The following is a 22,091-nucleotide window of genomic DNA, read 5'->3' as shown; positions in this document are numbered from 1 at the left end:
GCTCTTTTAGGAAGCTCTTTTAAGAAGCTTTTTTAAGAAATGTATTTAAGAAGCTAGTTTAAGAAGCTTATTAAGTAGACTTATTTCAGAAGCTTACTTAAGAAGATGATTTATGCAGTTTATTTAAAAAGCTTTTTTAAGAAGCTCATTTGAAGCTCATCATAAAAAACGTATCCAAGAAGCTTATTTAATAAGCTTATAATAGAAACTTATCTTAGAAGTTTATTTAAGAAGCTTATTTTAGAAGCTTGTTTCAAAAGCTTATATAAAAATATATTAAAGAAGCTTATTAAAGATATATATTTCAGAAGTTTATTTAAGAAGTTTATTTAAGAAGTTTATTTAAGAAGTTTATTTAAGAAGTTTATGTAAGAAGCTTATTTGAGAAGCTTATTAAAGGAACTTTTTTAAGAAGCACATTTAAGAAGCTTATTTAAGAAATTTATTTAAAAAGCTTATTTAAGAAAATTATATTTGAAGCTTATTTTGGAAGCTTATTTAAGAAGCTTATTTTAGAAGCTCATTTAAACAGCTTATTTTAGAAATTATTTTACAAGCTTATTTAAGAAGCTTAATTAAACAGCTTATTTAAGAAGCTTATTTAAGAACCTTATATGAGAAGCTTATTTACGAAGATTTTTTAAGAAGCTTATTTAAGAAACTTATTTGAGAAGCTTATTTAAAAAAATCTGTTTTAAAAAGCTTATCGAAGCTTATTTATGAAGCTTATAATAGACACTTATGTAAGAAGTTTATTTAAGAAGCTTATTTAAGAAGCTTATTTGAGAAGCTTATTTGAGAAGCTTATTTACGAAGCTTATTTAAAAAAAATATTTTAGAAGCTTATTTAAGAAGCTTATATAAGATGGCTGTTTAAGATGCTTGTCAAAAAGCTTATTTAAAAAGCTTATTTAAAAAGCTGATTTAAGAAGCTGATTTAAGAAGCCTTTTTAAGAAGCTCATTTAAGAAGTTTATTTAAGAAACATATGTTACAATGGAAATAATAAAAAAAAAACTTTTTAAAAGGCTTATCGAAGAAGCTTTTTTAACAATTTTAATTTAGCTTTATTTAGGAGCTTTTTTAACAAGTATATTAAAGAAACTTATTTAAGAAGATTATTTAAGAAGCTCATTTCAAAGGCTTATTTAAAAAATATATTTAAGAAGCTTATTTAAGAAGAGCTTATTTAAGATATACCTTTAAGAAGTTTATTTAAGAAGCTTATTAAAGAAACATATTTAATAAGCTAATTTAAGAAGCATTTTTTAGAAGCTAGTTTACAAAGCTCATTTAAAAAAAAACTTAATGAGAAGCTTATTTTAGAAGCATGTTTAAGAAATATATTTAAGAAGCTTATTTAAGAAGCTGAACTAAGTAGTTTATTCAAGCCGCTTTTAGAAGAAACTTATTAAAGAAACATATTAAAGAAGCTTATTTAAGAAGCTTATGTAAGAAGCTTATTTAAGAAGCTTATTTAAGAAGCTTATGAAGGAAACTTATTTCAGAAGCTTAATAAAGAAGCTTATTAAGGAAACTTATTTCAGAAGCTTATTTCAGAAGCTTATTTAAGAAGCCTATTTAAGAAGCATCTTAAAGAAACATATTTTACAATCTTATTGAAAAGTATTATTTTAAAAGTTTATTGAAGAAGCTTATTTATGAAGATTTTTATAGAAGTTTATTTAAGAAGTTTATTTAAGAAGCATGTTAAAGAAGTGTTTTTAAGAAGCTCATTTAAGAAGCTTTTTCAAGAAGCACATTTAACAAGTTTATTAAAGTAGCTTATTTAAGAAGCTTATTTCTGAAGCTAAGATAAGATGGTTTGTTCAGAAGCTTATTTAAGAGTTTTATTTAAGAAGCTTATTTAGGAAGCTTATTTAAGAAGCTTATTTAAGAAGCTTATTCAGACGCTTATATAAGAAGCCTATTTAAGATGCAGATTTAAGAACCCTCTTTAACAAGCTTATCTAAGATGCATATTTAAGAAGCTTCTTTATCAAGCTTATTTAAGATGCTCATTCAAGAAGCTTATTTAAGAAGCTTATTAAGGAAGCTTATTTAAGAAGCTTATTTAAGAAGCTTTTTTAAGAACCCTATTTAAGAAGATTATTCAGACGCTTGTCCGTCGCTCCACACTTCTAACTAAAAAACAATCGCAGGACAGTAAATCTGAACATCTACGTAATAATGGAGCAATTATCCAAGATACCATACCTACAGGGCTGGAATGCACCTCAGAGCGTTAGCAAAGCAACTTACTGCATGCATCTCACAGCACTCGACAAAGAGTGTGTAGTTCTTCCATTTACTTCGCACAATCTTTTCCAACTGATCTGTGAGAAAGCGATCCGCTCAATGAGCGGTACACTCCGTGCGGCGCAGGGAGCGAATATAATACAACAAGTGCTGATGTCTTCTTTGAATTATTTGCAGACTTTGCTTACTACGACTGCATGCATAGAAGAAGGACATAACGAAGAAGAATTTTGTCTTTTTGATGGTTTTCCTATATGCACCCCTACACTGAGTGGCGCTCTTTGCGTCGGAGCCGTCGGAGCAATGTCTACACATTGAGCTTTCGTTATTTCTGGGTGTGTGTCTGTCTTCTCTTCTCCACTGCTTTAAACTTGCGCAGGGTGAAAGACAAGCAAACTTTGTGTTTGCTTGATCCTCACTTTGTTTATTTCAAAAAAATCAGTACATTGCGTGCATTGTTTAGTACGCAAACTTGATTTTCGATAGATGAATTAAGATAAATTCGTCTAGTAGGCATACAACTTTACCCAAAACTTCATGTTTCCACAATGGCATAGTAAAAAGTTAGATGTAGTAAAGAGTTAGAGTTGTGAACTATCTTGTTTATACTAATGATATAATGAGAAACTTCTTCAAAGGCACCAAACCTCAAAAATGCATTGGTTAAGGTTCAATTGACCTTGATGTGTTTTCAAAAAAATCAAAAGTAATGTTTTTTCGAGGTATCATTTCAGAATGCAAAAAGTTCGCGTCATTCTATTCATTGTACTAGCTTACAATGTTGCGATTTTTTTTAATCTAAAATGTTGCGTCAAAAAGCTGCTTTTAAAATGTTCGAAAATGCAACACAGCATATTGAACTTTAACCCCAAAGTAAAACACTAATTAAATATGTTTCAATGATTTATCACTAGCGTTAGTGTACTAGAACTGTACTAAAAAGTAATGTAAACAACATGAGATTTCAGGAACAACTGAAATTCGTGGCAGTTGGTTGAGCTGGTGGATCTAGTGAACCAGCGTATATGTTAACACCGCATTAGGGAGCATTTAAGTGTTTTTAAGCTGCCGGAGATAAATAGTAGGTACAGGAGTAAACAACTGGTGCTGCCGGACGGAATTTTTTTGTTGTCGTCGTCCATGTTGTTCGAATATAGGATTGAAATAATAGGGTAAACGCACCATTAGTGGAGGTACTTTAGTGCAATGTGTTCCCATAGTGGCTTATGGTGTCTCCATAAGCCACTATAGGCACACATGGCACTAACGTACATCCACGATTGGTCCGTTTACCCTATAGAAATGCTAACCTGCGAAAATAAGCGTTCATATTGCGATATGTTTCTACCACACTACACAATCCCTTCATCAAACAATTGCCCAAATTTCCCAAACCGATAAATAACGCAACACCATTTAATAACCCGAAAAAAGGCATCATTTTCTTACCTTAGCAGAGTACGGACTGCCCACGGTCGGCTGTCCCTCCACGGTCACGCTGACTCGATGCTCGCCGACGACCCGCGGCACAAACTCGGCCTTGAACACACCGTCGGCCGTTTGCAGAACCTGAGCTGGCACCGAATGTCCGGATGGTCCTGGGTAATTATTTTAGAGTTTTGATCGAAATCGTTTTCAACCATTTTACAGGCGAGAAGGCGGGGGAGGAAAACAGTCGTCGAAAAGGAAAGCGTTTTGTAGTCTTGTTTAATGGTGTGTGTTTTTTATTCATCTCATTCGTATGGTTTTTTATTGTACAAAATAAATCCAAAAAAATAAGTGGTAAGAACAAAAAAACAACAGTGTTACCGAATAATAGCGGAACGTTTCAAATAATAAGCGATGGGAAAAAAGGAGAAAGGGGGAAAGGGCATTTCGTTAGCGTAGGATCAAATCAAAGCGTTTGTGTTAGATTGCATCTGTTGTGGCATTTATTGCTAGTCTATGCATGTTTCATGCGATGGCCCAATTTGGTTAGATACCTCAACCGATTGTTTTTTTTTTTAATGATTATGCAATTGCTTTTGTCCATTGCAAGTAGCAAGCAATTTGCGATTTAGTCTCGGGGTAGTTTCACTATTAATCGAGCGAATGTAACAAACTACTTCTATCGTTAGTGGTTAATTTTCTGTTTTCTGTGAAGTTGGTAACCATTAACATTTGCGTTTTCTACGTAAGAAGATAAATTAATAACGGAAATATGTATGTATATCATAAAGAATATTGATCTTGAACTTTCGATTTTTCATCTCTTCCTAGCAGATAGAGGGAGGGGGTGAACAACAACTTAGTTCGAGCTTAGGTCTTAGTACAAAAGTCTACGTCGCCCTGAAATATACATGTAAACAAAAAAGGTGAAGAGGTTTGATCAGAATTCAATTGGTTTCAGAGCTATACACGGTGGGATTAGGGGGTGTTGGCCAATGGGGTAGACATGATGGTTGGTTTGTTTTATTGCTTTGTTCAAGTTTATTTAGCGTAGCGGAGAAATCAGTCGGTGAAATTATTGCTTGTATAAACTATCTTAATATGGTAAACTGTGAAGAACAAATAGAACATACACACTTAGAAATACCTAATTTTACACGTGACGGAATCCATCTTTGACATACAGGATGAGACGTAAACAAACATGTCATGTAAAATTAAGTGCTCCGAGACTGAAAAGTTCGGTACTCGACGAAAAGTACGTTTGATTGAGCTGAGTTTTGCGTCTATTACGACTCAATTTTATGTCAAAAATGACGCTCGTATATGTCAGTCTCAGAGCACCTAAATTTACATGAATTTTTTTAAGTGTGTATCTATCTAATTCGTTGTTATCTCTTCCCTTCGTTTGACGTTTATTCAGATTTCTTATTGGAAGTATTGCACACCCCAAGCAACATTGCAGGTTTTATCGAGGTTTTAAACCTGTGGACAGGTAGCATTTTTTGTTTATGACCATTGCAACAAAAAGCACTAGTGGAAACATCAATATAGTGAAGGGTGTTACGATCAAAATTAGGTTGGCGTAAACTTGACGCATGTCTTTTAATCGAGCATTTAAAAAACCTTAACACCCCTCAATTTGAAAATGTGTGCTTGTAGAATGATGCCTTTTTGTTTTTGACATTTACTCTTCAGTTATAAAAATGGCGTCTAAGCAAGGAAATAAAAATCTGCCGAATTACGAACGTACATTGGACCCAATTAATTTGCAAGAACTTTATTGAAGTTCAGAGCTATTTCTAGCAATTTATAAAACAACAGGAAAGCTTCGAGAGCTTTGAAGATATTTCATGAACTCAAGGTAATCTCTGCAATATTCGGAGGAGTTTCAAAAACATCAGGCAAACTCCGTAAACTAAAAAAAAGTTCAGAACAATAGGGGAAAGCTCTGACTACATCAGGGCAGTTTCATGAGCTTTACGAAAATTTGAAGCAAAATCAAGATCAGAAAAGTTTAGGATAGGTCCATTAACTTCAAAAATAACTTCAAGTACTTTACAAGAACTTCACGAAACTCCATCAAACTTTAGTTAACTTCAAAGATCTTTAGAAAAGGTCAGAGAGTTTCGGAAAAGTTCCATACACATTCGAAAAATTGTGGGAGCTTTAACACTCCGAATACGATGCCTCCGAAAAACGTGTTACGGCAAGTTTGCAATGGCACAACTTAGCCATTTCTTGGTGAATTTCCAAAACTGTGGTACTTCTAGAATTCTAGGGTCTGTAAATGATTTTGGTTGCAAAAAGATTAAAAATAGGGTCGTCTACTTTATTCAAAAGCAAAAAGAGTCGTTACACGTTTTTTTCAAAGGAGTTTTTATGGGTTTTGCAAGTGGCCTAAGATCCATAAATTAGATTAATGGGTACAAATGTTCATAATTAGCCAAAAGACAGTCATTGTTCCTATATGAATCCTGGAGACAACGTAACAGTCCTCTGAAAGATTCGGAACATCTGTAAAATTGGTCAATCCACGAAACTGATCCTAGAGCTCCACGGTTTTTTTGAAAACATTAGGAACTGTGATATACGGAAGAATTTGGGTTGATGACATAAACACGGACCCGGATGGCCATGAGAGCGTGCTCAGGAAGATCCGAAACATCTCTAATTGCAAAAACCTGAAAAACCGGGAATCCTCAGGAAATTTTATTTCCTTAAAGTAGCTGAAAGTCTCAGAGAATTTAACAATTTTATTTTTAATTCATGATTTTTAAAATACAAGTATTTAATTTTTCTCGATATTTTCATTCACACATTGACCTTTATAGACACTGGATAAATCTTCAGTAACAAATAAATTACAAAAAATCAGAGGCTTGATATGTTTTTTTTTTAACATGCACATTTCCTACAAATTGTAAATTTGAACTATTTCTGGACTTAAAAGATTCTGGAGTCAAAATCCATGCACAGTTTTAAAGGCTCGTGGAATTTAATTACAATTTCTACGGACCTTATTCCAAGGGAGTTTCGGGAAAAAAATCTTCAGGAAAATACGAAATGAGTAGAATTTCAAGAAACTCTGAATTGAATTAAAAGAAAATTTTAATGAAATTTTTTGGGAATTTATGAGAAGCACAACTCTTGTGAACTTCAGAGGAAATTTCAAGGGCATTCTGTAGTTTATTTCTTGAAGTTTGTGGGAGAAAACTAATCCAAAGCAGAAGTACTTGGATTTTTTTTAAATACTAAAAATACATTTGAATAACTCCAGGACATCTTCAAAGCAATTCGGAAAATAAATTCAGGCGAGCTTACAAAAAAACTATAAGTAGAAATATAAAAAATTTGTGAGTAAACATGCCAAGGAATTCTATGGAAAATTTCAATGTGAGTAGAATTGCAAGGGAAGGAGTGAGATTCAAAAATAAATCTGAAATGAATTCATTGAATATTCGGAGAATCTTTCCATAGGGTTTCTTATTGTGGAGAACTTCAAGGTAATTCCAAGAAAAACTAAATTTGAATTCAGAAGACACTCAAATCGAAACTTTGAGGAATATTTCAATGAGAATCTCCGTTTAATATGGGATGGACTATTCTGAGGTCTTCTGAACTACTTGAAAGTTGCCTAATTTTTTCCGAATTTAATTAAACTGCCTTGAAGTTCTTATGTAGTATGAAAACTAGCCTGATACTCACAATACTTCTCATCAAATTCTTACACTTCCCTGAACTTTATAGGGATTCCTAAAATTTCCTCATCTTTTTTCTAATGATCATGGATCTTCTCTACAGGTTTAACGGGTTTAACGATTTGCTGAAGTTCTCGAAACTTCTTTAAAATTTATGTGACATCTCTAATGTTAACGGAACTGCTTTGAGGTTCTCTGCTAATTTCTGAAATTCTTAAAACTTCTCTAAAGTTTTTGCAGTTCTCATGAAGCTTGTTGTTGTGTCTTGTCTTTAACTGTCCTAAAAATGTTTAAGCTTCCGTGAACTTCTGAACTTATGCATAGACCTCAATTTCGACAATTTTCCTTAACTATGATAACCATTATAAAGGCTCACTTATTTTCCCTGATTTTTTCTAAGCTTACCTGAAGTTCTATATTATTTTTTAAGAATCCGGCAAATTTTCTGATATATATTCATAATTCCCTGAAGTTTTTGGATCAACCATACAAATCTTGAAATACCCCATAATTCCACGGAACTCCTTGTAAGTCGCTGCAAATTTGCTTAAGGGTGTAGTCCACTCTGGAAATTTCAAAAATTCTTTTTTTTTTGGCTTAAAAATACTTTGGAATGTCTACTTTGACATAGACTTGACCGCAAGTCCGCAAGTGACATCGTTCCAAAGTTATAGGCCGATTAGTTGACTCGTGTCCAGACGCTCCAAGCGCGCTCAGGTGAGCGGTCGGAGTACCCGCCCGTTACCGGCGAAACGGCGTGTCTTAGTAGTTCCAAGTTCCAACTGCTGCCGCGATTATCTCTAATCGATGTTTTCAAAATTGGCGGGCGCTGTATTTTAGAAACGGCTCATTCGATTTAAACGGCGATTCAATTTTCGAGTTAAGTACCTTTTTTCTAGTCTTGTACGTAGCCGATTTTCAAAAGAATCAAAAATGGATTTTTGGTGCAAGCTTTTATCTCAAATTTTAGGGTACAAAAACAGGCAGTTTTTTTTTTCAAAACGCCACCAATTTTTTATTTTTCAACCAAATCAAAAACGGCTACGTACAAGACTGGGTCATCTATCAGAGAATAACCACAAAAAAATTCGTTGTTCCAGCGCCAGTGGTGTGACCGCCAGACGTCCCGCCCCGCAACGTCTCCTGGGGAACCTGGTGCAGCGGCTACAGGAGACGTCCAATCGCGCCAAAAGAAAATCTCAATTAAAGAAGACATTTCAATTGACAAAACCATGCATTCTTTTTTTTTAATTGATCGTTATTTACCCTCGAAAAAAATTCATGAAAATGACCTATTTTTCATGCCGCCATAGTGGACTACCCCCTTCAGTGAATGGAAGTATTCTGAAGTCATCTGATCGTCGTCAAAGTGTTCGGAACTTTGTTGAATATCACGACACTACCCTTTTAGATATCTAAATTTAGTAGAAGTTCTCTGGATTTTTTGAAGGTATCACCACAGACAAACAGACGTAACTCTTTGAAAAAGTTTTTCTTGGAAACATAGTATTTCAAAACATATGACCTCAGTAACGACATCTTTCGGGCTTTTCGCGGAAAACAAGCTTGCTCGCTAACTCGCAAACAATATTACATAAAAGTTCTATAGAATGAATAGAAACGTCAAAGTGATCCGATGCCAGCGCTGCGGCGAGTAGTTCGCGGAACTGATAACATTCAAATCAACCGTTAAATCCGTGAACGAAGATATACAATGAAGAGTTACGTCTGTTTGTATGTGGTATGACTGCTTGCTAAAAGTTCTCGCATGCTTTTAAATTAATGGAACTTTGTTGATGTTCTCTGATCTTAATTAAGGTTTCTACAATTTCCTTGAAATTTTTTGAACTGCCTTTTGTTTTTTTTTTTATCTGTTTTGATGTTCTCAAAGCTTCCCTGAGCCTTTCAATCCTATCAAGATCGGTTCTACTCGGATATAAATGGAATCCCCGTTAAGACCTTAAAATCTCCCTGAAATTCTCAGGACCTCTGAGAAGATCCTGAAATATTTCTGAAATTTTCATAAATTCTCTGTACTTCCCTGAAATTTTCGGAACCTCTTAAGGGTTCTCGATTTTGTTTTCAGCACATCATAGAACTATCCTGAATTTTTCAAAATTTACGATTATAGATATTTAAACTGCTCCAAAAGTCTGGACTAAAGTTACGAGAACTGCTCTTAATCTTCAAAAAAAAAAGCATATTTTTAACGCATTTAAAAATAGCTTTCTTATTATAAGGCTGGAAGTTATCCGTTAAAGCTCTGGAAAAACCTGGAAAAATCAGGTAATTTTATTTAAAAAGAATGAGTAAACACCCTTTAGATAGAGAAAGACGATTGAAGGTTCTTCGAATTGTTCGATAATTAGAACAAATCGATTGGACTATCAGATCCTAAACAATGCAGTGCACGATCAATCTTGAAATAAATTAACGCTAAAAAAGTTGAAAATAGTGACTGATTACAGTTAAAGTTACCAAGTCACTAAAAAGTTCTTTGACTATATGTTTAGTATTACTTCTGCGTGAAGACAACGATTTACATAGTTGAAGATGCTAACTTCAATTAACAGACTAAAGTGGTAATATTTATACGATAGATGGAGGAGATGAAAGTATAGAGTTGATAGTTCCGTTAGAGTACGGCAGTGTGAAAATGGCATGTAGATAGTAGATAGCGAGCTAGGACAACTTTTAAGTATAAATTGTTTTTTTAATCTCTCTTTACCAAACTCCCCCTTTGAAGAGGGATGGTGATGGGTGTATTCCCCCGCCACCACTGGCAAAAAGAGATGAACGCCAACCGCTCAAGTACCAACGATGCGTTTGAAACAGTTCTACCGATTTTTACCGCACTTCAGTTGTTATTTGAAGGAAGGCATACAGTCGTAGGTTTGGAAATTGCAGCTATTGTTACCCCTACCACGGTATGTGCTCCCTGTCTGTTATTTAGTCTGTTTTTTGAAATAAGCATCTTCTACTAATCGTTGACTATCGTTGACCGTTTTAAAATTACCACTTTAGTCTGTTATTTGAAATTAGCATCTTCAACTAACTAAAAAGTTAATCGCTACCAGCCCTTTGCATGTATTTTTTTTAGATTTGCTGCATTTTGTATTGAACTTAGTAATCAATATTTCCTTGCTTTTTCCAGAGCATCTATGAAGCTTTCAGCGGGGTAGTGCATCAAATTCTATACGGATATACAGCCATTCCATAGCGAAACATATAGTGTTTCTAAGATTTTCGTATTATTTTTTAGTTTTGTTCCTAACTGCAAAATATAAGACCCGTATTGTTTAATTTGTGATTCGGGTAGCCATTTCCATGTAAGTGGTGCAAAAAATCGGTTTTTTTTTCAAAAATGACTTTTTTCTTAATGACTTTATGAAAAATTCATAACATTTGAACCACTTGACCGATTTCTAAGATCAATGTATAAAATAAAAGAATTTAAAAAAATAATACGAAAAAATCAAATAATATTAAAAAACATTGATTTTATGTGTTCTTTGTTATGGTTTTCAATTCCTTGAAAATTTAGGCTTTTTTGTACAACATTAAAAAAAATCGACGACGTATTTTGTTAAGTTTTTGAGTAATATTTTTTAAGTTATCAAGTTTTGGGTTTTCGCTCAATACTCCTATACGACTAGACTACCATGCGTCTCCATTGATACATAATGAACATAGACACATAATCTATACCTATTTTCTGCAGAAGCTGTTAGGCTTATTTAACCCAAAACTTGATAACTTCAAAAAAATATAACTCAAAAACGAAAAAGAAAACAATGCTGATTTTTTGGTTTTGAAGGCCTAAATTTTCAAGGAAAAATATAAAAACATATTGCGTAATCTGTCTACAATCTATGAAAAACATAAAAAAAAAAATTATAATTAATGTTGATTTGATGTTTCGAGCTTCGAAAAATTAAAAAAAAAGTCATCACCCTTATGACAAATTAAAAAAAAAAAAATACGGGTCTAACATTTTGCGATAAGGAATAAAACTGCAATGTTTTACGAAATTCTGAGAACCAGTATATCGTTTTACTATTCAATGGATTTATAGTTTTTTTGCTATGATCGGAAATATGAAAACCAACATGTCTCCTGCTCTTTTTTTGAGCGCATAACTATTTCTGCAGTCAAACCATGATTTTGGATTTATTTATTTTTTATTTCATACGCAAATGGCAATCGCAATTTATTTCATTCATTCATTTCAAATAATTTTTATTTACAAGTTCAACACCTTTTCACTTCAAAATATTAATGTTAAACGGTGAACCAAATAGTTACTTTTGAAATAACGTGCTGAGAACCTTTTCGTTAAATTTATTTTTGTTATTTCTTTTATAAACCACAAAAAGCTGTAAGTTTTTCACAGTTGCACAGAACATGCAGTGTCAATCTCAAAATTGATCGTACACCCTAAGAGATTTTTTTTTCAAACAGGGTGAATAGCGTATTTTTTAAAATCGTGGCTGGTGACTGAACAGACGTTTATTGATGTATTGCTATAATTTTGGTATTTATTGGAGGAGCCTGTATGAAGCTAGATTTACTTTAGTAAAACGCTCGATTTTCAACTTATTGCCTCGTGGACGAATTGTAGTCAAATTAGTGGCATATTAATGATCTTTATTACGATTAAAATGAGTAAAATTTCAAGAAGTTATGCTCAATTTATTTCAAGAAATAAGTTTTTTTCAAGAAAAATGCATTCTCTTAAGTTGCTCCAACTTTTTGTAAACTCAACCAAATATGCCCAATACTGAGCCAATTAGTGATAAATGTATGCTGAGTCAGCTGCAAAAAGATTCAGATACTTATCTTTTAACTTGTGCTTTAAGAGCATTTTTTTTCTAAAATTTAAGTACTGCTGTATGATCAATTTAAAGATACACTGTTCATAAGAGAACGTAATAATACGTATTTTCACGTTTGTTTTAACATCGTTGCATGAACAATATCTAATTGTTTGTGTTAGTGGAATCACAAACTGCGTTGAATAAGCCACGTTCGCGGAAATTTGTATGCAATATTTCGCTAACAATAACTGTGGGTCACGAGATTATGATATTTCTCAAAGTGAGTCGCAATCAACGAAAGTTTGAGAGCCACTATTGTTTTCTGTTGTTGAGCTAGGTATTTTTTTATTTAAAAAACCAATGACTGAAAATATTTATTAGGTTTTCTTTTTTGACTGATTGAAAATGGAAATATTTTATAGAAATAACCCACCTTTATCACAGAATCCCAAATTGGTCTCCCCGCTGACTTGAGCAATAATTTCACTGACTGACATTCGCGTACTTGAAAGTATTATTATTTATCTAAGTTCAAATCAAGATTTATCTATTGTTTTCGACCAACTGGGTGTAAGCAGCAAATGAGTGCCACCATGTACCTTGGTGTATTGCCTTGCAGAAGGTGCTTGGTGACAGTTAATGCTTTGCTCATTTCTAGTTTGTGCTCGAGGTTTTTACTTCGCAACCTAACAAATTTTGAAAGCTGTACTATACAAAGATTGCAATTGTTTTTTTTTTTTATTAATTAAATGAGACAGAGTAACAGCAAGGATATAGCCGAAAGAATAGTAATAGGGGACAGTGTATGCCAAATAGTGTTCAGAAGATATCTAACAGATTATAAGGTTGGGTAAAGACATACGATATCAAATTGAATATTACAAAAAAAGGAAATTCCGGTCTTACCTTCGACATTGACTTCGATGTCCTCCAGTCGGCCTCCGGCGTGATTGATGATTAGCGAATTCGGCAAATGTAGCGGACCTGGTCCACCGAGGGACACTTGTGGTCCAGTGGTTCCCCCGTTGATGATCACCGTTATGGGACAACCGGGTACGAGCATTTTGTTGAACGAAACATTGATAATGTGTTCACATGGCTCGGCGGGGACAAACGATACGGCGAATCTAAAATGAGATAATTTTCATCAGTAAATTGGCGAGGGACTAGCAGCTTATTGATATACGTACTTGGCATTTCCCTGCGGGTGCACCTGGGTGGGAATGTTATGGCCTTTGGCGGAGATGGTGATCTCCAGATTTCCTTCACCGGCATCGCCGGCATCTACGGTGAATTGTACGGGTCTTCCAACGGTGCCCTTGGAAACAGAGCCCACTCCGACTTTTGTCGCATCGTAAGACTTGGCAACGAAAGGAGTTCCCTGCACCGGGTAACCGTTGTATTCTACATTGATCGTATGAGCTCCCACGTGGTTCGGTGTGAACTCTGCGGTGAATCCTGCATGAATGTCACCGGTCACTCTAACGGGTAGCTCTCCCTGTGGACCTCGTACACTTACAGCCAGTTCTGCGGCTCCTCCACCACTGACGGTGATGTGGAACGAAGCTGGTCTGTTCACCGGAATCAGTTCCAGGTTGGACAGATTGAGCAAGACTCGACTGGTATCGGCAACCGAGCACACAAACGGACAACCGATCACGGTTTCTCCGTTGAATTTGATATCGATCAAGTGAGGTTTCGCTTGCTCCGGGGTGAACGATACCAGGCATCTACCACCTCCGACCACCTGTACGTGATTTGGAACTTCTCCTTCATTGATTGAAATTTCCAGTTGTCCTTCTCCGGCCGCACTGGCATCCACCCGGAATTGGCACGGTTGTCCCACCACTCCTCCATTAACATCCGTGACCTGAATCAAGCTCGAGTCGTAGACCTTGGCAATTAACGGTCCCCCGACCAGTGTGGTTCCACCAATTGAGGCTTCGATGATGTGCGTTCCGACTTCGTTCGGGACGAACTCGATCCTCACTGCACCGTTGGCCGCCTCGTGGGTGACTCGCGCGTTAACTTTGCTCTTGCTGGGCGAGAGCACAGTCGCCACGCAGTCACTGCCCCGGATTGAAGCTCCAGGAGGCGGCAGAACCTCAAAAACCGCCGGCACATTGGCCGGCACCAGTCGGGTGGATTCACCGAGAGCCGTCAGCCCCGGTGAGGACATTATGTTGATATTCCACGGTGAACCTGCGGAAAGAGAAGAAAGGGAATAGCTGTAGTTGAATATTCATACAATGCATTGGGAAATTCAAACATCCGAAATAACTTCGGTTACATGACATGGCGTAACGAGCTGTTGCTACCGAACATTTATAAAACGCTGCATCTAATTCGATCACGATTGTGCAACGCTATCGTGATTTGCTTACGCCAACCAGCTCGTCGTCGATGGTCACTGCGCTGTTCGATCATTAGGCGATTAATTTTTTGTTTATGAAACGGACCCATAATGAAAACTTTCACGCCCAACCGAAAGCTCGCCAACATTTGGTCATTGCACTGCTACCGGGTTGGCCGGGTGCTGCTACCGATTTATAAATATTTATCTCGCACTGCCAACCAACAGCCAACCGCAGACGACGACGACGACGACGACAGCGATGTCGGTGGTTGGGTGTTTCAGTGCGGATATCAGTGGCCCAGTTTGTTTGGGAAAATTCGAAAGAGAAATTATCACAATGCAATGCTCGAAAGGGCTGACGGTGCTTTGTATTTGAGATGTTTTATTGTAAAAAATAAAGCATTATTGTGCTGTAGGGGAGAACGGTACAGAATGTACTGTTTCGTTTGTGTTCAATTTTTCTAGGCGGTTTTATCATGCAGGAAACTATTCAGCTCCTGAACTAGGAAGGCTGCCCAAAAGCCATGCAAATCGTAATTGAACGTGAACAGTTGTAAAGTTTTTTCCTGTATAGGTTGATATGTCAATTCCAAATTTCAAACCAAAAAGCTGTATCAGAACGTTTTATGATTGAGCATTTCAATCCGTTCCAACATTATTTTTTTTGTTTTATAAAGTAGTGAATGAAGGATATCGAATTTCAAATGTGATATTCTTAAAAAAAATTTATTCCTAACCGAAAAAAATCTTATTTTCAAATGTTTTTTATATCTAAGTAAGAGACTGGCTCTTCAGTTTTGGGATGGATCAAAAACATATTTTTCATCTTAGACTGACGATCAGACTGACGATAGGAACGTAGGACAAATATAAAATAAGAAGATTTTGATCAACATCCATCTCAAAAACTGAAAAGCCAGTATCTTACTTCTTGGGAACATATATTATTGAATACACAACACAGTTTTTCTGAACACAGTGTAAAACTTCAGATATTTTGGATATTAATTTTTGCTCAATTAAGGTTAACGAATATTTTATGCATCAATTTTAAACTTCCTTTCAAATTCATTCTGTTTCAAAATCTCTTAAAAACTGTCCGCGTGGAATAATGATAACACTTCCGATTGTGTAAAAATCTAAAAGCTTTCCGATTTAACCAACCACCATGATAATCCTCATGCGAATAAGCAAAACTGCTGCAGATACATTCTTAATCCGTTCAATGACAATTGAAAAGATTATTATTTTCTTGTTTCGGCCATAGTCCAACAACAACAAAAATCCCCAACTCTCATGATCGCTGGAAGAGCAAGAGAATTGCTAAGCAAGTTTTATCGAGGTTTTTAACCATTCTTAAAGATTACAACATACTCCACAAGACAGTGATAAGTCCAAAACTGATACTTGCGTTTGCAGGACTGGGACAGTTTTTTAGATCTCAGACTTGGACAATGTTTCAAATTCAGAAATTATGAAGCCCTAAAAAAATATTTAAAATATTTCAGAGGGAAAGCTCTGAAATTTAATTGATATCTTGGGAATTCGACTTATAAATCGCGATTGAATCGCATGTTTCAGCACTCATAGCATTTTTTTTTCGATTGTATCTTGAGTAAAACAAAAATCTAGATTGTATGTTTTCCCGTTATTCGTATACATTTAAAAAAAAAATGGAATTTAAACTCATCTCAAGTAACACAAAATTTTTGATGTAATTAATTATTGCTTATACGGGACAGATAATCGTGTTTTAGATTCAACATTGGAAAACCTTATTTAGTGTACTATAAAATCGGCAAAATGGTGCAGATATGCAGCCTATGAAACATATTTCATTTTTATCAATATATTCTTTGTGATTCTACTAAAACTAATAGCAAAATTTCGTTATAAAATGTGTAGATTTGTAGATCGGCTCCTGAAAAGATACATCGGTCTTCTAACCGCTTGACCACTTCAATTGTAAGAATACACTTTTTATTAGCCCTTTTAGTCCTCACCAATATCAGCAATTTAGTATGTAATATAGGTGCACTGATGTAGCAATAAAAGCATCAATGAAGAGTTTTGAGTGGGTTGGTTTATTTCCTTTAAATTCCGTTATAATTGCTTATTTTTTGACAGATACGCGTATTTCGTCCACTACTTGCAAACACCACTTGGCACTGATGAAGTCTGCAAGTACTAGACGAAATACGCGTATCTTTCAAAAGATATGCAATTATAACGGAATTTAAAGGAAATAAACCAACCCACTCAAAGCTCTTCATATAGGGATTCCGTTAAGAGGTTCGACAAATTTAAACGAAAAGCATCAAGTAAGAGAAATTTTAACCTCACAAGGCATCATGACAACTGTGATGCCTTGTAACATGTATAGTCCTTTTTTTTCCTTGATTTGTTTTCCGTCGATCTTGTTTTCCGTGATGAGCACCAATGCTACCGACGCCAGGGGGGCAGCTCCCACACCTGGACCTTACCTATCGACGTATCACCTCATGAACCGGGGACCAACGGCTTTACTTCCCTTCCGAAGGAAGGCGTGATCAGAGATGTTATGCCTCAGAACATCCCGGCGGTGCCGACTGGGATTGAACCCAGGCCTGCTGGGGTGAGAGGTAATCACGCTTACCACTACACCACCGGCACTGTGCTGTATGCATGTACAACATCTTTGAAGTTTCATTTCAACTGAATGATTAAATCCAATTGGGATTTGTTTTATAAATGTTCAACAACAAACGTAAATATGGCATAAGTATTACTTTAGAACATTTAAACTTGGGTTATTCAGTCTACTAGTTTAGTACTAACATCTTCACTCAATAAGCACACATCTGTCAGAAAGTTTTTTTCAGTTTGTGACTGCCCAAGTTACAATTTTGGTTTTATGAGGGTTCTGTAAACCCTGGTTTAGATTTGTAGAATGCAATGAAACTTCTGTAAAGCTTGCAAGGTAGCTTGAGAAGTGTGCTACTAGGGCATATGAGCTGAAATACAACACGGACAAGACAAACTTACCTTGATTATGATTAAAGGGAAAACATATATGACTATATTTTTCACACGTGTGTGCATTGAAACATTTAAGACATCTCCTGAGATATTTATTAAATGAATCTGGCTTCCTGTGATAGAATGCATAGATGAAAGCAATATAAAATATAGTGATTTATAACGCCAGATAGTCTTATGAACCAAGCTTTGTACTGCAATCATTATCCATCTGTCTGTGACTAGTAAATAATACTTCTAGCTTTCAGAATTATAAGGGCCTTACTAAAATGATCGATTCTCTTCATTGGTTTTCTCTTAACATTACCACAGTTCAGTAAACAAATTTTCGTAAATTATCACATAACAGTGTAGTGAAAAATTGTTTTAGCTAGCAAAATCCAAGTTATTAACAACGGAGAAAATCTGTGAAGAAAATCGTTCATCTCAGTTAGGCCCTTATGATTTTTAATGCTAGAACTGATTAAGGTCTTCTGAATGACCAATAAAAAATATATCTTTTTAAATTATGTTTCTGATGCTACTTGGGCTATAAAGTTCAAAAACATCAACTTGGTAAAACTTTGAAGATCTATAAATCTTATGTACTTTAAATAACTTACAAAATTCTCTTTATAGGGAAGGTATGAACTACGTATTTCGACTACAATGTGCAGTCTTCATCAGTGTCATTCCCACTAAAGACTTATCAAAAACCTAACCCCTTACTCATCCCCTAGGTAAAAATGTCAAGATCACAGGTATAAAAATGAAACTACAATGTGTAGAATCGGAACCTACCTAACTAATCTTATCTATTTATCTGTCATGGATCCCAAAATTATTTAAGTGGAATTAAATGGAAGATATCCTTTTTCGCTGTTTTATTTAAGCATTCCGCTAACAACCAAATTTTATTACTTCATTATGATGGCTAACAGCCTTTGGGATTTTCTATTTATTAGAGATTTGACTAGATTTTTCTCCTTTACTTAAGAAGATTAGGTTTTTTAAAAGTCTTTAGTGGGAATGACATTGATGAAGACTGCACATTGTAGACGAAATACGTATCTGTCATAGATACCAAAATTAATTAAGTGGAATTAAATGGGAGATAACATTTTTCGCTGTTTTACACTTTATAGGGTTAAGATATAATTTCTGTCAACCCGTACTTAACCTCTCATATTCGAATGGGTTTGATTAAAAAGTTTGATAGCTACACAACTATGAATTCTTACTTTATTTACCGTTGGATCTGATAAAGAGTCACTTGAGATATTATTAAAAATCTAACAATGCTTCTTGATTCCAATTCCGTCCAAACAAACAGGTAATGGGATTAACTTCAACATACGGATGAAGGCACAACAAAAAAGATTCTCTAGGAGCGCTTCTTTTGTTTTTTTGTGAATAATGGATTTTAAAATTCATATTATGCGTTCTTTAAGACTTTGATTTGTAGCTTTTGAACTAAACTATCGTACCAAATGTATGATTGATTCGATCACGTCGAAATATTTGGTGTTTCTGGTCGATATGAAATCGGCACTTATGCCGAAGTAATTATCTACCCTTTTGATTAAATTTACTTATGTCTAATTCCATCATCTAAGGATCTCAAATGATCTGCATCACGTTTTATTAAATTCTCGTTAAAGTGCATGTCATGGATAAATGAATCTTTTTTGAAAAAATCTTGAGTCATTTAATATCTGGACGCACTGTCTATTTTACTGCAGTGCTCCTAGCGGTCGAATCTGGAACCTTTTGACAGCAGTTTGTTTTGAAATGTTTGCTCTTTCTGTGCTGGAAAGTTCGTTACAATTCATTTTGTTTAAAAGATGTTATACTTGATGAAAGTTATGAACCGAAAATTAATTTTGGACACGCAGTAGACAAATCTGACGTGGTCAGGTTCAAAAATCGCGAAGTCGTTTAAATTGGCAAAATCGACCGTTTATACACTAAAAAAATTCCACATGTCATCATAATGTGTCTCACACTTAATTTTGCACTTATTGTGAAACACATCCATTTCATGTGTAAATCTTATGCTTTTAACCATGTCTCAACACTATTGGTTTGGATTGTGACACACTTGGAGTCTATGTGCCTCACATGGTGATATCAATAGCTTTGCACATCATACTTCAATGTTCTACAATATTCTACTTCATCGACTTCTACTTGACCGACTCCAAAATTGAATTAACAGATATATAAACAAAGCTGCCAGAGGGCAGAGCACACACATGTCTTTTTTAATGGGTCTAATTTGGGAATTGATCCTGGTCTATTGCGGTGTCCTGCTGCAGTTGGCTTCGTTCGATCTCACTGGGCCACGGTTGTTCTCATATAGGAGAGTGGTTGATAAGGATGAAGTCACAACTCATGTTTTCGATGTTTACCAGGCAGAACAAGCAATTCACATCGCATTGAAATGCAAAACACTTCAAATCCATCTGTGTTGAACAGTAGTGTGATTCAATGTGCAATACACTTGAATTGATATAGAAACATTATCAACATTTCAAAGTTTGAAACATTACAAATCAACGTGTAGAACACATTGAACCTTGGCGAAATATACATAAAATAAATCAACTGTTCAAACACTTCGATCCGACGTGTGAACTTTTTTGAGTGTAGTATTCTCAAATATTCCGTGAGCGGCATACTGTCGATCAGCAGGATCATAGCAAGCGTCGTAGTAGAACTAAAGATCGGAAGCTGCATTTGAAGGTGTTGCATTTAAAATTCAATGTCAGCCAAAGCACCTTCAGAAGGATTGGTTAGCGCGAAGGATTTCAATCTTTCCGGCTCATTAAGCAACCAAAGAGGACACTGATTCAGAATCTAGTAGCCAAAAGACGTGACCGTATTTTCAACAATGAGGCTCTTTCAAAGTACGAAGAATGCCTCCTCATGGACGACGAAACGTACGTGAAGATGGATTATGGGCAGCTTCCCGGACAAAAGTTCTATAAAGCCACTGGTCGAGGTGATAAATGCCAAGAAATTTGCAAGAAAGCCTATGATCTGGCAAGGTATTTGCATCAACCCAGGTTTTCGTGACAAACAAGACTATGGCCTGATTTGGCAAGCTTTCACTACAGCGGAGAAGTTCTACAGTGGTATCGAGACAACGGGGTGGATTTCTTCGAAAAGGACATCAATCCACCCAACTGCCCTCAATTCCGCCCAATTAAGAAATATTGGGCAATTGTCAAACAGAAGTTGAAGAAGAGTGGACAGGTGACTCGAGATGCGACAGAGATGAAGAGATGGTTGAACAAAACGGCCGCTCAAGTTAGCCAACAGAGTGTCCAAAATTTGATGAGTGGTGGTATTCGAAGAAAAGTTCGAGATTTCATCAAAACCAAATCGGAATAATTTGTTTAGCTATTTTATTCCTTTAAAGTGCAATGAATGACGCTCATTTTGAGTACTCAACATTTTTATTTCACTAAGATGGTTCTGAGTTACATCCGTTTCTTTGCGTTCAGATATTAAATGACTCAATCTTTAATCAATTATTATAATTCAAACCACTATCATTGAACTACTCACTCAGAATTTATGAACGTGATTGGTATTTTTTAACCGAGATCTCAACAGCTGAATGTTCGATAAAACTTCGAGCTTCATGTTAAAGCCTATTTAACATAATTTCAAAACAAGTTCAATCTTCTTCTAGTGAACAAATCTTGTAATTGTAGTGGATAATTCGATTTAAAGTAGTTTCATAACAATGAAATTGTGTAACTTGATGTTATTTTTATAGCACATTAATTATAAAGTTTTAGGGAAGGCTTGTTGGAACATTAAACACTCCACGGCGGTCATAATCCTCACTCAAATGATGTATGTTTTCGCTGTTGAAGGCTCCCAATATCACGCGTCATAATGAAATAAAATATCAAGCATAATATTGATTTTACAAGCTTCTTTGGTATTGCGAGACTATTCACAACATGTAAAACTGTAGCTACGAGATGACTGAATACAAAAACGATTCCGTTGCACGTCGTTTTCTTTTCTCTTCTTACTCTTTATAGATGGCAGGACACGAAGCTACTGCTGCCAACAGTGATGGAAGCTTCGGTTCGTGATCGGGTGTACAGCAAAAATCATGAAGCTCATACTCACTACAATTTGGTGAGAATTGAGCTGGTGAGTTTTGCTAGAATGATTTCAGAGCTACCGTACCACAGCTTGTTATATCATCCGCTGTTGTTTGCTGGTTGATTTTTGATAACGGCATTCAAATGAGATAATGCTCATTGGTGAGATTTCATCTTTTGATATTTTCCCAACACTGTTCATAAATCTATACGCATTTGGAGATCAAGGTCACCAATGTGTTCATGAAAATTCTATTTTATATTTTTCTGCATAGTATACGTACACACTAAGAAATAACTTATTTTACATGTGACGGAATCCATCATTGATATAAAAGATGAGACGTAAACAAACATGTCATGTAATGTTAAGTGCTCCGAGACTGAAAAGTTCGTTGCTCGACGAA

General features: G+C 35.3%; 1 protein-coding gene across 4 annotated transcripts in view; it reads right to left on the bottom strand.

Annotated features, from left to right (window-relative positions):
* jbug (filamin-type immunoglobulin domains fbug) overlaps positions 1 to 22,091 on the bottom strand; it is a 173,074-nt gene that overhangs the window by 14,802 nt on the left and 136,181 nt on the right. For 3 of the 4 annotated variants that reach the window (XM_065234539.1, XM_065234540.1, XM_065234541.1), the window contains 3 exons: positions 13,395 to 14,406; positions 13,111 to 13,331; positions 3,708 to 3,856 (listed from right to left, as the gene is read on the bottom strand). In XM_065234539.1, the coding sequence (XP_065090611.1) occupies positions 3,708 to 3,856; positions 13,111 to 13,331; positions 13,395 to 14,406 (1,382 nt within the window). Of the gene's footprint in view, positions 1 to 3,707; positions 3,857 to 3,921; positions 4,587 to 13,110; positions 13,332 to 13,394; positions 14,407 to 22,091 lie in introns of those variants that run through there. The other variant, XM_065234543.1, reaches the window with a different exon arrangement.

Source organism: Ochlerotatus camptorhynchus, unplaced genomic scaffold (genome assembly GCF_037179485.1).
Source record: "Ochlerotatus camptorhynchus isolate MF236.1 unplaced genomic scaffold, CSIRO-AGI_Acam_v1.1 ptg000434l, whole genome shotgun sequence".
Lineage (NCBI taxonomy): Eukaryota > Metazoa > Arthropoda > Insecta > Diptera > Culicidae > Ochlerotatus > Ochlerotatus camptorhynchus.
Note: the sequence above shows the minus strand (reverse complement) of the source record. Positions and strands in the feature narration are given on the sequence as shown.